The sequence below is a fragment of the Pieris brassicae genome, chromosome 3 (assembly GCF_905147105.1).
Source record: "Pieris brassicae chromosome 3, ilPieBrab1.1, whole genome shotgun sequence".
Classification (NCBI taxonomy): Eukaryota; Metazoa; Arthropoda; class Insecta; order Lepidoptera; family Pieridae; genus Pieris; species Pieris brassicae.
In genome coordinates this window covers 11,309,782-11,324,381 of record NC_059667.1, presented here as the reverse complement: position 1 = coordinate 11,324,381, position 14,600 = coordinate 11,309,782, and the positions used below count along the sequence as shown (strand labels likewise).

The 14,600-nt window shown below is 33.3% G+C and overlaps 3 protein-coding genes across 3 annotated transcripts; all 3 read left to right on the top strand.

The window, feature by feature from the left end:
* The first annotated feature begins 4,937 nt into the window (after positions 1 to 4,937).
* On the top strand, positions 4,938 to 6,248 carry LOC123707014 (probable ribosome biogenesis protein RLP24). Its single transcript, XM_045656759.1, has 3 exons — positions 4,938 to 5,076; positions 5,155 to 5,477; positions 5,921 to 6,248. The coding sequence occupies exons 1-3, from the start codon at positions 4,996 to 4,998 to the stop codon at positions 6,093 to 6,095; spliced, it is 579 nt and encodes a 192-aa protein (XP_045512715.1). The 5' UTR covers positions 4,938 to 4,995; the 3' UTR covers positions 6,096 to 6,248.
* A 687-nt stretch (positions 6,249 to 6,935) lies between these two features.
* LOC123707194 (neither inactivation nor afterpotential protein G) lies at positions 6,936 to 11,826 on the top strand. Its single transcript, XM_045657049.1, has 12 exons — positions 6,936 to 7,074; positions 7,264 to 7,466; positions 7,669 to 7,760; positions 7,834 to 7,963; positions 8,387 to 8,599; positions 8,898 to 9,061; positions 9,276 to 9,436; positions 9,684 to 9,805; positions 10,157 to 10,340; positions 10,572 to 10,716; positions 10,802 to 10,981; positions 11,636 to 11,826. The coding sequence occupies exons 1-12, from the start codon at positions 6,948 to 6,950 to the stop codon at positions 11,769 to 11,771; spliced, it is 1,857 nt and encodes a 618-aa protein (XP_045513005.1). The 5' UTR covers positions 6,936 to 6,947; the 3' UTR covers positions 11,772 to 11,826.
* Positions 11,827 to 11,985: 159 nt separating this feature from the next.
* Positions 11,986 to 13,449, top strand: LOC123707341 (retinol dehydrogenase 13-like). The gene has a single exon (XM_045657334.1). It carries the CDS (start codon positions 12,251 to 12,253, stop codon positions 13,130 to 13,132), a length of 882 nt encoding a protein of 293 aa, XP_045513290.1. The 5' UTR covers positions 11,986 to 12,250; the 3' UTR covers positions 13,133 to 13,449.
* Positions 13,450 to 14,600: the final 1,151 nt, after the last annotated feature.

Below are 14,600 nucleotides of genomic sequence, written 5' to 3'. Positions count from 1 at the left end.
TATATTATCATTGACAAAAATTGTCCGAGAAAAAATTGTTCCTTGTCCATAGTTTATAGAATCAATTCATACGTTTCACATCTAAGTCTAAATTTCAATGCAAACATGGATTCATGATTGCTGAAAAGTAATTAATTCGTGATTTTTTTGGAACTGGACACGTTTGGTCACAATCCCACTTGATATTAAGTCAGATGCGGCCTATTAGAGAGCACGCCTGTACAGGAGAATCCTAATTATCCGCCGCCACCTTTTAAATGAACCTATGTTGTTATACTTTTAAGAAAATATTGAAAGATTCAACTACTTCGCTGTTGTTATAAGAAACGATTTAGGGTTATATCCGTTAAAAAAGTATATTAAGACAAGATCATAGACCACCAAACAAAACAAATGTTTTCAACAATTTTATTGTTTTTTCCTTACCTTTTTGCTTACCAACCGAAAACGAGCCGGGCATTCCAATGTTAACTAAGTGATGGAGGCAATTCTACAATCTTATAGATTACCTCCAAGCCTCGTTATACCTAATTCCTAGAATCAGAACCATATTTCTAGGTTAAGGATAAATGCCTGGAAGCCGTTCTTCCGTGAAAGCAAAGTAGGCCTAAGTGGTACATTAATGAGGCGTAAACAATCAGAAATTACATCTCCATAGAGCGCGCAACCGTTTGTAGGGACCTACACACCGCCAAAATAACTGTGGCAATAATCTTACAAGATTAAAATACATATCATAAATATACATGACCAGAGCAGTAAAGGTCTCGCAGTTTTAGGGTGCGACCCGGCTGTGTACTAGTGGACTCTTGGTATACTATAAAAAACAATTGATGACGAAACAGATGTGGGTTGAAAATCCGCTAGATATTTTTACTTTTAGCATGTTATTCTCAGCAAAAAAAATTGTTTTGGATAAAGAGGAAAACCGGGTATCTTAAAAAAGAGAAACAAAACATCCGTCATTGTTTGATTAAGCTGCAGTAGCATCGGAATTTTTTAAACATTGGACACAATGGACATGATTGCAATAATATTTTACGAAGGAACAAATGGCCATTGTACACCAACATGACGTTCGAATCAAGTTCGCTACATCGATTGATTTTTCTTGTTGTTGCTAACTTCATTTATCACTGAAACATCTTCATTAGAGATTTGCGAATAAACCAGAGCTCCTGGATTCGAGCACTGGCAAATTTCGACGACTGACGAATGACGACCAAAATAAAAAAAATACTTTAACTCAGTTTTATACACGACTGCTGAATATATTTTCATGCGATCCAAATCAGTTTAACTTGGGTACTTGATCAAAGTTGGATAGTAGGTACATACAGTATTCTCGTTCTTAAATCCTTAGAGGTACATATCTAACTTTGTACGATGCGCTTATTTCAGAAGACTTGACTACTACTCCCATGAAAAAAACTGTCAAAAAGAACCAAGCTGGATTATGTAAATCGTTGAATTAAGTATTTTTTAAATAAACTTAGTGCCTACTATGAAATATATTTAATGGATTAATGAAAATATCACCAGCAAGATATACATTACGCGGCTATCCTCTAGCCGCGTAAAATGTGGTCTGATGTGGAACTTTCCTAAAAATAATTGAAAATTAAATCAGATAAATTTTATCATCATCACATGGATGTCGACGACGGATAAAATACAACAAAGAGTTTAGTTAAAACTCTTTTAAATTGCAAAACTGTCCGGACGTAATTGAAAATAATTGTTACAACTAATAACGTCTTTTAATACGATTAAAATATTTTAAACTAGTGATAAAGTTACAGAGTTATTATTATTATTCTAGGTACCGGAGACCACAATAATAATGTAATATGTTTTGAGAGTATTATATATTAAACCCTGCACCCCATTGCCAACGCGCTTGATGAATGTACATAAAGATTGCATTTGAATTCCGAGGTGCACTTTTTAATTTACAATTCACAAAGCGAATATGCAAAACGTAACGATGCGGGATTCTCAAAAGTCATGTCATTGTGCGTTGAAAAAAACACATAAGCATCTCGATGGTGATAAACGAGGTGACATCGTGTACGCCACTTGAATATCAAAAAGTGCACATAGCTTTATTTAACAAAAATAAACGGGAAACTCACATTACAATTAAAGAAAATTGAACTCAATGTTTCACATTTTAAAGTATATATTTACGTAAATAAAAAAAGGTAACCTTTGCGATTCTAATACAGTTCGATTTTGGAATTCTGCACTTTTCATCGATGGCGCCAAGGTCCACATGTAATTTCACACAAATTCACGAAAGTATTTACTGGAAATACCTGTATTGAAAATCAATTTAAAATTTTGGCTTTCCGTCCACGGCAAATTCAGAACGCAATAGTCCTATACTTCGTAGTTTATCTCCTTCATGTAGGTATGTTTTATGCTTATCACTTCATACAATATGTATTATTGACAGTATTATTATTTTTGTATAGAACAGGGAGCAAACGGGCAGGAGGCTCATTTGATGTTAAGTATTACCGCCGCTCTTGGACACTCAATGCCAGAGGACTCGCGAGTGCGTTGAGGGCCTTTTAAGAATTGATACGCTCTTTTCTTGAAGGACCATAAGTCGAATTGGTTCGGAAATACTTCAATGGTCAGCTGGTTCCAAATAGTGCTGGTGCGCGGCAAAAATTGCCTTTAAGAACGCTCAGGACGGACGTCGATGTGATACGGAATTTCGTATTCTGCCTCGATGCCCGATGATGAAACTCAGCTGCAGGTATTAATCCGCAGAACTCCTCTGAATTCTCTCTCCATGGTAAATGTGGCAGAAGATGCCGAGAAGATTATTAAAGTATTCCTTTCATAATACTGTCAAGCCGTTCATTATAAATTGCAAATATTTTTAAGTTTCTTTAAAAGTTTCTTCCACCTCTTTTTATTTATTTTTAAAGTGCGCTTTAATTTTGCTATAAATGAATTCACTCTACACAATATATGCTGTTATATTTGGCTTTATCATTTACCGACGTACACCATTAAACATTAAAAGCAATAGTATATAGTCAACAATAGCATAAATGGTTAGATACTGAGCGAAGTCAGTAGTTAGACACATGTCACCGAAATCGCTGACCTATATGAAAATATGATTTTGGATAGTCGTTTAATATTTTTTTTATGAATTCGATTTACATGTTGAGCTTTTTTATAAGTTAAACAATGTAAAGGAATTCCTATTATTGAATTAAGTCACATTTCGTCCATATAACGATGTTAAATTTAACTTATGTAACATAAACATTCTGGCGGTGTACTATAACGTATAATTATCTATTAAGCAAAGCCGGGGACGGTATAATTAAGCCATTGCGATTCGTATCACATTAGCTCATTACCACCCAAGATGACCTAAACACAGGTACATTTCGTTTTATTGTTATGTAACTTAGAGTCTACATTGGTTTGAAACTTCTAAATGCTGCTCTATGTTTTTGCCTTTAGCAGTTCAATCTTAAAGGCGATTAGATTGATAATTTTGTGCTTGTTATATAAATGTGGTAGTAATGCATATTACTGTAACATGTAAAATGATTACGTACAAGTCTCCTTTCTACAACACGTGGCGTTACAACCCAGTTGATTAGCTTTTTGTGCTATGCCGGTTTCACGATGATATCATTCGTTCTTTAAAAACAATTCAGGTAAAAAAAATATTTGGCCTGAAGTCCGGGTATCATGTTTAATAAGGGAATTGAATAAAATCCATTCATGCTAAACCGGAGTACACTCTTGATCATGGCCTGTAAAATAATAGAGATGTTATAATAGTAATTATTATTAAATATGTTATTGAATACTTCCACTTTAGATGACAACTGCGTTTTAATAAAACAAATAACTAAACAAAATAAAATTCTTAGGTTAAAAGGCACAGAATGAATCTGAGCTTACCTAAAGTAAATATCCAGATAACACACAATGTATTCGGAATGACGAGCCCATATAAACGACCATTCTCCACTTAATTTAGTCAAAATATGGAGCATAAAACATCACCTACCTTGTCTACGTGTATTCAAAATATCGACAAATACGTACATAGAAGTAATTAGGCGCATAACGTACAACCGACGAAGTAAACACCGGTATTTTAGGAAAGCCATAAATCGGGCAGTCAACTGAAAAGTATTGCCTATTCACTATGTGATGTTACGGTAACTAGCTTGGTTTCTCATTAAGTCGCTAAGTTGCCTCTCATAAATATGACTTTATCGTTTTCATACATCTTGTGTTGAGTAGCTAAACATTCCTCTAATAGCATCAATTACTGAACATTAATAAATAATAGACTAATTGTTGTATGTTTTTAATAAGAGTTTTAAGAATAACAACTTGATTAATAGAATTTATGACATCTTTAGGTAAAAATTCGTTTCGTTTTTTCGTTCGATAGGTTTCGAGTCGAAAAGTGAATCTTTTTATTTCGATTGAGACAATGTGAAGAAGATTTTACTTTTAAAATACACAAAGACAATATAGAACAATGCTTAAAAAGTCGAAAGCACCGTGCCAGCAGTTATCAGCGACCAACATTAATTAATATTAGTTATTTATTATTATTAGTCAACGAACGATTTTAAACACATTATTATAATATTTTTAGTACATGTGCTGACATCTCGTTGCATGAATAACGATAGATAGTTGCTATTTTGTGTCTCTAGATGGCGTTATATGACCAAGGTTAGGTGTAGCAAATTTATAAGTATTTTTCATAATTCGGGAGTTTATTTTACTTATTACATAATTGTAATAGTTATATTAGTTACAATTATTTTCGTATTAAATTAATAAAATTGAACTTTATATCTTATGCGATTTGAGTTTTCTGTACATTTTAGTTTTCTAACATTTGTAATCTGTCATGGTTTGGAATTTTCGTTGGACAAGAATACCTTCCTTTTGTTGACGTGCTGTCAAAACAACAAAACTGCACGTGTGAAAATGCGTATAGAAACTTGTTATTTTTGCTCTTCCAGGATTTATCCTGGCCATGGGATTCAATTCGTGAGAAATGATTGCAAGGTAAATAAAATGAAATATACCTATAAGCAAATTTCCTGCACAAAATTATCTACGTTAGGGGTTAACTTTATTACGTAGATTTTCAGATTTTGCCGTTCAAAATGTCACGCAGCATTCAAAAAGAAGAAGAACCCACGTAAGACTAAATGGACTAAAGCTTTCCGTAAAACGGCAGGCAAGGAATTAGCAATTGATCCATCATTTGAGTTTGAAAAGCGTCGACACGCTCCAGTCAAATACAACAGAGAATTATGGACCAAAACCATCGAGGCAATGAAGAAAGTAGAAGAAATTCGCCAGAGACGCTCTAATAATTACATAATGCAGAGATTGAGGAAAGGCAGGGAAGTGGAATGGCAGAGAGATGTTCGTGAAGTCCAAAGAGATATCTCATTAATACGGTAAGAATATCTTTTGACAGCAATTGAGGAAACCATATCATATATTGGGTTTCTAGTAGTGTCCAGCACCTTATTATGCTATGTATTTTTAATACTTGATTTCAAAGTTTTTCACTTTCAAACAGAATAAGCATTCTTAATACTAGCGTAGATATCATTTCTAACTTGTCAATTTAAGGTAATTCAATTTCTGAAGTTATTAAATTATACAGTCAAATAGCAATGTGTAATTATTGGCTACATTTTTATTGAAATAGAAGCCAGCAAGATTTTGGCTTATAAATTACACTAAAATTAATTGTTAAATATGTTTGTAACCTAAAAACTAAGTTTAAAAGTTATTGCTTAAAATTTTGTATACAAATAAAAAGATTAATAAATTTGAGTGAGATATATTAAGAAGAATGATGATGAATAGATAGTGAATAATCATACTTTTATAGATCACCAGCAGCTGGCTTAAAACAGAGGCAAGCTCTAGAAGCAGCTGATATGGAAGTTGAACCTGAAACTATTGAGGTTGTTGATTCTAAAGGAAGAAAACAGGTCATCGAGGCTCCAGTTGTGGTACCCGCTACTGCAGAAATGTTAATTGATGGAGGAGAAGTTGAATTGTAATGATAAGAGTATAAATTATCTCTGTGTATAATTAAAAATAATGAAATATTTCTTATTCATACCTTCTTAATCAGCATATTGTCATGAACAATTGCTACCTAGTTCATTCGGACTATCTAATACATTTTATAATAATAAATGTACTTTAAGTAAGTAAAATTGTTTCATTTTGCTGTAATAGCAAAGAATATTTTCAATTTAATTAACTGAGTACATATAAGCAATTCCATTTCTCGCATATTAAAACTTTCAAGAAACATTAAGGCAAACGCATTAAGTCGAGGGCAATTCGCTATTTGGCAGTTTCAGTTTTTTTTTTAGTTTCTAGCTAAAATTGTCTCATATTTCTTATTCTGTGCATTAAATTGGGTCACTTTCAATCATAGTAAAACATAATGTATTTCATCATTATAAATTATTGATTTCCACTACTGAGACTTTAATCCTCTTAGGTTTTCATTCAGGGGATGCAAACATTTTAAACCTTAGTACTCTATGAATGTTTTCATTCAGTTATGTATATTTATACCATAAATGGTGTCAATAACACCATAATATGATTTCATCTAATATGTTTTAATTCAGATTTACAACAAATTAATTAAAATTTTGTCTTTATAATTCTCAGAAATGAATAGATTTATCAAATAATAATTTCTAAATATTTCATAATTAGAAAAGCTTTATAAGTAGTGTACCTTTGTAATAATATAAACAAAAGGCGAAACAAAATAGTATCGACTTACACAAGGGTAAGTTTATTCACCTCTGTCCAATCCAATTAGAACAGAGGCTCTGTCTGAGTTAAGATACAAGTACAGTTACACTATTGCACATAAACCTAGAAGTACAATGTCGTTCAAATTTTACATTTCCGCTTTGGTTGTCGCGTGTATTTCCTATGTTGTATACCAAAAGTATTTGAATACAAATCCTAGTATTATCAAGAAGCCAGAAAGGCGATACGATTATATTGTAGGTAAGTAAATTTTTATACTTTAATAAACAGTACCTAGCAGAATTAATTAGTTACGTCTGAAACTAAAACGTTTTAGAATGATGACATTATACCTCGGCTCGTACACAATATGTGTACGAGCCGAGGTTGCCCGAACCGTATAGAAGATTATTTCTTCAATCTTATAAAATTAGCAATTTGTATTTTAAGTCGGCGCGGGAACAGCAGGATGTGTTATTGCATCGCGGTTGTCCGAAGATCCCAATGTCAAAGTCCTTCTTGTAGAGGCTGGGGGTCATATGGGATACTTTACAAAAATACCCTTGACGGCCACTGCGGCACAGCAAGGGCCTAATGATTGGTCGTTTCATGCTAAACCACAAAAGTACTCGTCTTTTGGAATGTGGAATCAGGTAAGCAATTTTTATTTTTTACTTAAGAATACTCAATTTACAATAGAAGACTTCATCGTTCGTAAATAAAATATGATGTACTGTATGTTCTATGCCTAAGATTTTTAAACTAGACAATAATTTTACATTCTCAAAATAATTAATAAATAATTATTATTCAGGGTAACTATTCTGCCCTATAGTATGTTATTGTATTTCCTAGACACCAGTTATACCACGAGGCAGAGGTCTTGGTGGTTCTGGACAGATAAATTTTCTTCTTAACGGTTTTGGATTGCCGGAAGATTATAATAGGTAAATTTACAAAAGTAATAAATTAATTTGTTATATTATTTCACGATTCTAAGCCTAGTATTTTCTTCTATAGGTGGTCACTATTAGGTTTTCGTGGTTGGAGTTTCAAAGATTTAAAGCCATATTTCTTGAAGGCATTTGGCACAACGGAAAGCGAATTTGAATCGCCATGTGTGGCTGGTGGATACTGCAATGAGTCTAAAGTAAGATTTAAATTATCTGACTTCTACTTAATATCTGGATATATTCGGCAGTGGGCTGATAGGTTTTAAAGAAAGTATTGTTAAGTGCATATCTTGAACCTAATACGCAATTTTGCTGGTAATTTGTTTGTAACATTTAAGTTTACCTAAATTGTCATACATTTTATATTAAAGAGTTTGTAACACATAAACCGTAGATTTAGTATTATGTTTGATGTGGTAAACTTTAATAAATTAATATCTAACTTCTTCTCTACTGACTCCCTCAAAACAATACTTTACAAACAAATTCTTCGAGATTTACGCTAAAATAGGTTGAACCATAACGTAAGATGAAATTGTTAAGGAAATCTAGATCTAGAGCGTACTGTACTTTAACAACTTTTGTTTCATACTTTCTAAGGCGCTTTTTATATATTATAGATTCCAATGCACCTTAAGAAAATAGACGAAAACAACGAACTAATGAACATCTTCAAGCGAGCATCCTCTAGACTGACAGACCGCTACACTCTTTTTCGTAAAGCAACTGCACCAGTGCTATCGGGACGCCGACATCAGGCTTTTGATGCGTACCTAAAACCAGCTCTAAATAGACCCAATCTGCACGTCATGTTGAAAACTCAGGCTGTATCTGTAAGTATTTAGGTACATTGTATGTTATAAATTAAAACGTGTGAAAAGGTTTCCCTTGAGCTAAAAATATATGGAATAAGACAATAAAATTATCTTCTCGCTGCTTTCTTATAAAATAAATCCTATAATATAACATTGTATATATATTTGATAAAGCGTAAATTAATAACGTAAATTCTTTGGAAGTTATACGTAAATAAAAAGTAATTAATTTTTTTTAGAAACTTCTAATGAATATAACACAAAGGTATCAATATCAAATAGAAACCCCACAATGAAATCTAATTAACGCTTCTAGGTGAGGTTCGATGACAAAGTGGCCTCCTCACTCTACGTGCTGGAAGACCACAAATATCTAAACAACATATTTATAAATAGGGAGATTATAATTTGTGCGGGAGCTATAAAAACGCCACAAATATTGATGTTGTCTGGTATTGGACCACGGGACTTGTTAAAAAGGTTCAAAGTTATTAGTTATATATGATGTAATAATTGATGCGCTGTAGACTAATAACATAGCGCCTGTCAAAAAAAAGCTATAACAAGCTATCTGTGGCAGTGCTATTAAATTTTTATAAGTATTCTGCCATAGTTCTTAAGATCCTAAATCTTAATTGTACAATAGCTTAGTGGATACCTATCGATAATTGTAGAGAAAGTTTTATGTTTTCAGACTGAAAATAGTCCCTGTGGTAGAAAATAGCCAAGTGGGTAGAAACCTTCACGATCACTTGAACGTTCCTCTCTACGTTAGCATCAAAAAGCCCATAAGTGTAACTCTTGCGAAAGTCTTTAGCTTTTTCACCGCTTGGGATTACTACTGGAAGGGAGAAGGTTAAAATGAACACACATTTTCTGATTAAAATCTATATAAATCTCTATTAAAATAAATGTTATTGTATCCGCATATTAAGGTTGGTTAAAAAAAAGCAAGATAACAATATAAGGTTTATAGATTAACAAATTGTTAAAGTACTGTATTGCTCATGAAAAAGGCGTTAACAATTCAATATATGGTATATATTCTACAATGTATTTTTTTTCTATTTGATATATTCACGATCTTTTTTATATATTTCAGGATACTTATCTTTCCCACCCGTAGCCGGTATTGAATATAAAAATATGTCTGCACTCATGTTATTCACAATGGGATCCACTAGCGAGCGACTTTTGCGAGACCTCTCTAATTACAAACCACAGGTGAAATGCTTTAGGAATCTAACAATAAATATATACGTTATGGGTGATTAACTACTAAAGTTTCATCTAAGGAGTAATGACACTTTTGACTTACAATTGAATTTATAAATATCTTTATATTTTTTATTAAATGGCTTTTAAAACTGTTCTATTTATCGACTATGAATACCGCTGCCTTCATAAATATGTATATCACAAAATAAAGTTTCGTTCACAAGTGTGTCTACAGAAACACAACAACTATGAATCAACCTAGAGCCTCCGGCTTAATCGCCGAATTTGGATGATTAGATAGGATTACTTTTACGATGCAAAACAAATAAAAATATAGTATAATTATTTATTTTTAAGGTCTTCAGAGACATGTTCCCATTCAATAACGACACTAGCAAAGAAGGGTTTGTGTTCCTCGCATCATGTATTCAGCCCCGAAGCCGAGGGTTTGTCTCTCTTCGGGATGCCAGTACCACAGTGCCTGTAGTGGTCAACCCTAACTACTTGCACCAGGAGTATGACGTTCAGTGTATTGTCAAAGGTATTTTATACCTGATATTTAATAACATTTATAGATATCAATATATAAATAATATTTTACCGTCAAATTAAATTCGTCTATTGTATAAACATCGAAAAAATTACCGTCAGTTATCAAATCAAGGAATCCTTATTGTTTCATAACATGCTTGGTAATGGAACTCTACTATGGAAGAGTTGCAACCATTACCTTTCTGGTTAAATATACTATTCAGATTTTTTACTCTTATAGCTTTACGTCGTGCAGAGCGTTTGATATCAACGAAGCCATTTAAGGATATTGGGGCTAAGATTCATTGGCCCAGGATCGAGAGATGTCTCAGCCTCTGGAGATACAGCAGCCAGGATCAGCTTGGCCTGCAGAGGAGACGGAAGAAGTATTTTCTATATAACAAATCAATTATTATATAAAAAAGAAACAATGTTAACTCAAAATCCTTTTCTACATTAATACATTTTCAGGCTCAAATACCAAAAAGGAGTAGAAAGAACCAAACCTCAAACAAGAACACCGCCGAAGACCCGAAGACCCCTCAGTCCTCCAGATGAATACTTGGCCTGTGTCACACGTGAGGTGGCCGTCACCGGTCATCACGTGGGAGGAACTTGCGCAGGTGGCAATGTTTTGGACAACCATTTGAGGTAATATTATCTCTTTTTTAAAACTAGATAAATTGCATAATGTTAACTAAATCTTTCTACCTATTGGTGTTTTTGCCTTGCGTTTTTTTTCTTATACAAGAGCCAAACAACGTTCTAAAATAGCGGAATTTAAGTATATCAAGAAAAGTCTTTGCTAGTACGCGGTTTCTATATCTATATAATATAATCTACCAAGCGTAGATTTTTCTATTAATTTTAACGGCTGTCTAATGTTCTATACGACACAACTTTGCGTATCAATTACATACTTGATTTTTAAGAGAAACCACGATATTAGTAGATAAATAAAGATTCATCCTTATGTCGTAATTAAAGATTACCACAATGTTCTTACTTCGTTTACCTTTTTTTGTATATAAAAAGAAAAGTCTACGAGTATGTTAAATTTAAAATCATCATTCAACGTCAATAGGTAGTTGCTTTTACTGTGTATGTTGTGATCAGCATTGTGTCGCTGGGATCCAAATTAGACGGTTAGACGACATGTGGTTTAACCACGGAACCGTCAAAGGTGTTAGTAGTTATAGTTTACATGTTGGACTGTGTAAATTTAATTAACGTGTAACTTTTCTAGGTACTACAGAAAAAATCACGACACAATTGTTTTAAAACTTTTAATAATTGCTTTTTTAGGGTGAAAGGAGTTAAAGGTCTACGAGTGATGGACGCCAGCATCTTCCCATCACCGATTTCCTTGTTCCCAAATTCGGTGATCATCGGTATGGCAGAAAAAGCAGTGGATTTAATTAAAACTGATGGTCTTCTTTAAGCAATAAGTTATTATATATAAATATATGTTCAATTATCATAAAGCAATGCTTTATTTGAATGACTTATTTTTTGCGGTATCTTATTTACGGTAAAAAGTGATTGTACTTAGAAGTGTCAAAATTCAGAACCGGTTACGGACCATAAGGTCACCGGCAATAACTATTTATATCGAACTCGATATAATACCTTCGTATGACTAAATGCGAAAAACAATTCGTACACAAAGTTTCCACTAGTAAATATTTAAGTGTTCCACAGCAAATCACATAAGAATTAATAATCCGTGCCAACGCTTACTATGTTTATTTATCGCCAACATTCCGATGTAGACAAAAGAATCGAGAAACAATGGTAACTCACGAGACCTTTTTCGTAAGAAAAAATAATAACAAACGCATTGAATTAATTACAGCCTTTACATCCTGTTTATGGACAGAAACTTGATCAAGTTTGTGCAGTGACATTGTATTGAAAAAAATGTGCAACACAAATTCGCGACTCGACGGAAAGACCGTTGTTATCACTGGAGGAAGCTCTGGCATAGGTTTCGAAGCGGCTAAGCATATCGCACACAAAGGAGCTAAAGTTATAATAGCTAGTAGAAACGAAACAAAACTTATCAGAGCCAGAGATCGGATACAGCAAGTAACAAAAAACCCAAACGTCTCATATAAATTGTTAGACTTAGCCTCTCTCAAATCAGTGCGAAATTTCGCTTCCGTTATACAGAGTGAAGATAAACTCGACGTGTTAATAAATAATGCGGGTGCTGTTGGATTATCTGATCGCTTAACTGAAGATGGACTAAACCTAACTATGCAAGTGAATTATTTCGGCTCGTTTCTATTAACATACCTTCTTCTGCCTTTGTTGACTAAATCAGCACCGAGTAGGATTATAAACAGTTCGGCGTCGTCAATGTATGTTGGACATTTGGATTTTGATCACTGGAATGATATTGGTCGGTACTCCGCAGTAGACGTGTTGGCGAACTCCAAATTAGCGGTAGCCTTATTCACGGCAGAATTAGACAATATATTGAAGGATACTGGGGTGACGGCAAATACATTTGATCCATTTATCGTTCGTGATACAGATATATTAGAAAACGTACCAGAATTGGTTCGAAATGTGTCGCAAATATTTGTAAATTTAGTTGGGCAGCCCAAGGAGGATGTTGCGAAAGAATTATTGTTCCTAGCGGCTGACCCAGAGATTGGTAGCATTAGCGGTAATCATTACAAATTTTGTCGACAGTGGATAAATCACTGGATGACATACGATACTGAATTAACTAAGGAGTTGTGGAATCAGACAAGGAAAATTTTAAATATCACAGCCAACGAGGATTGGGAATAGACAACGAAGAAGCTAGTATTGAAAATAACATTTTTACTATAAGGAAAAAAGTAAGAGGTTTTTTTTTTTAATATTTGTGCTTTTGGTGGATTTAATTTGACATAGATAGTACAATTGCAATATAAACACAGACATGTTATGGCACGTAGGCTAAATCTAATGATTATTTGTCTAATAAGTGGAGAGGTGCATTTCTGGTAAAAATGTTTGCTCGTAATGGTCAGATCATTATGTCAGTCACACTCATCTCGCTTCCGTATGAATTGCGCAAATATCCGATATGTGGTCCCAAGTTATAAGAGAAAATCAATCCTACGTTTTTGAAAGACTTCGTTCCTTCGTTATTATGAAATAAATTAGTACTCCAAATAAATAAAGTATTATGTATGACTGGGTTTTATTTAACATATGGGCATCAAGTCTTAAACTCATTTTTTTTCATATACGGTCTCATACGATACATGTTGAAAGCCTACCCATACCATACGAACATCTGCTTTTTCCTCAAAATTCTTTTTAGATTATTCTATACTATTATTTTACGATTATGTCATCATAATGTGATTGATTCAATATAAATGCAAAAGTAAATTTTAAGTGGACTTATTCCTTCCTTAAATTATAAATTATTCCTGCACGAAGCCTTATTACCGCAGACATACTCGCTGTCCGCTTTCCACCTAATCCACAGTACTGCCGATCGCTAAAAGGATTCTGCGGTGAAACGGGAAAGTTTGTTTTCCACACGTAAGCGATGCCCAGCGCATCTCTAATGTTTTCTAACGAAAAACAATCGCATATTTGTTTAACAAATATACTCCAATCGCCTTTAAACGCTTTATTTATAAGATATCGTCTGCGTACACTCTTTACCAGAATATTAAGATGGCACAGGATTTTCAAAAGGAATTTCGTGACACCGGAATTAAACTAAGAAGCTACACAAAAATTGGAGGCATGTCAGATACAGAAAGCTATATAGGTTGATAAATTGCTTATAAAGTGATCAACGCAGAAATGATTCTGTATCATGCCTATTTTCAACAAAATATTTTCTGTTCACATTTTTATTAATATACTAGAAAAGAACGATATTTATGTTACAACTACTTTTGCTGTCATTTAGGCAAATTGTTTGGCACGCAAAGACCTCATTATGAAAACAAACATGGAATGTTTACTAAGCCTACATCATAAGATGGATAGCATTTATCTTTCTTAAAGACTTGATAAGAACTGAACTGAGAATGATTAAAATTAGAATATTTACCACTGTTAGAATTTAATAATATTAATTAAACAATAGAATTGATAAACCTATGAAAGTATTTAGTAATTTTTTTATTTCACCTGTCCAATTTATCTATATATTTTTTTTCATTGTAATGGCAGTTTGTTTATTATTGTAGAATTCTGCCTGATGGAGGTCATGCCATGGTCATGCCAATTGGTGAGAAGCTGTGTTTTA

What these genes read in the sequence shown, in the direction of transcription:
- LOC123707014 (XM_045656759.1), top strand. Translation starts at nt 4,996, where the DNA reads ATGCGTATAGAAACTTGTTATTTTTGCTCTTCCAGGATTTATCCTGGC. An exon ending in TCGTGAGAAATGATTGCAAG is followed by an intron (nt 5,077 to 5,154) that starts GTAAATAAAATG and finishes TTTATTACGTAG; the next exon opens with ATTTTCAGATTTTGCCGTTC. An exon ending in AGAGATATCTCATTAATACG is followed by an intron (nt 5,478 to 5,920) that starts GTAAGAATATCT and finishes ATACTTTTATAG; the next exon opens with ATCACCAGCAGCTGGCTTAA.
- LOC123707194 (XM_045657049.1), top strand. Translation starts at nt 6,948, where the DNA reads ATGTCGTTCAAATTTTACATTTCCGCTTTGGTTGTCGCGTGTATTTCC. An exon ending in CTTTTGGAATGTGGAATCAG is followed by an intron (nt 7,467 to 7,668) that starts GTAAGCAATTTT and finishes TGTATTTCCTAG; the next exon opens with ACACCAGTTATACCACGAGG. An exon ending in CGTTCAGTGTATTGTCAAAG is followed by an intron (nt 10,341 to 10,571) that starts GTATTTTATACC and finishes TTACTCTTATAG; the next exon opens with CTTTACGTCGTGCAGAGCGT.
- LOC123707341 (XM_045657334.1), top strand. Translation starts at nt 12,251, where the DNA reads ATGTGCAACACAAATTCGCGACTCGACGGAAAGACCGTTGTTATCACT.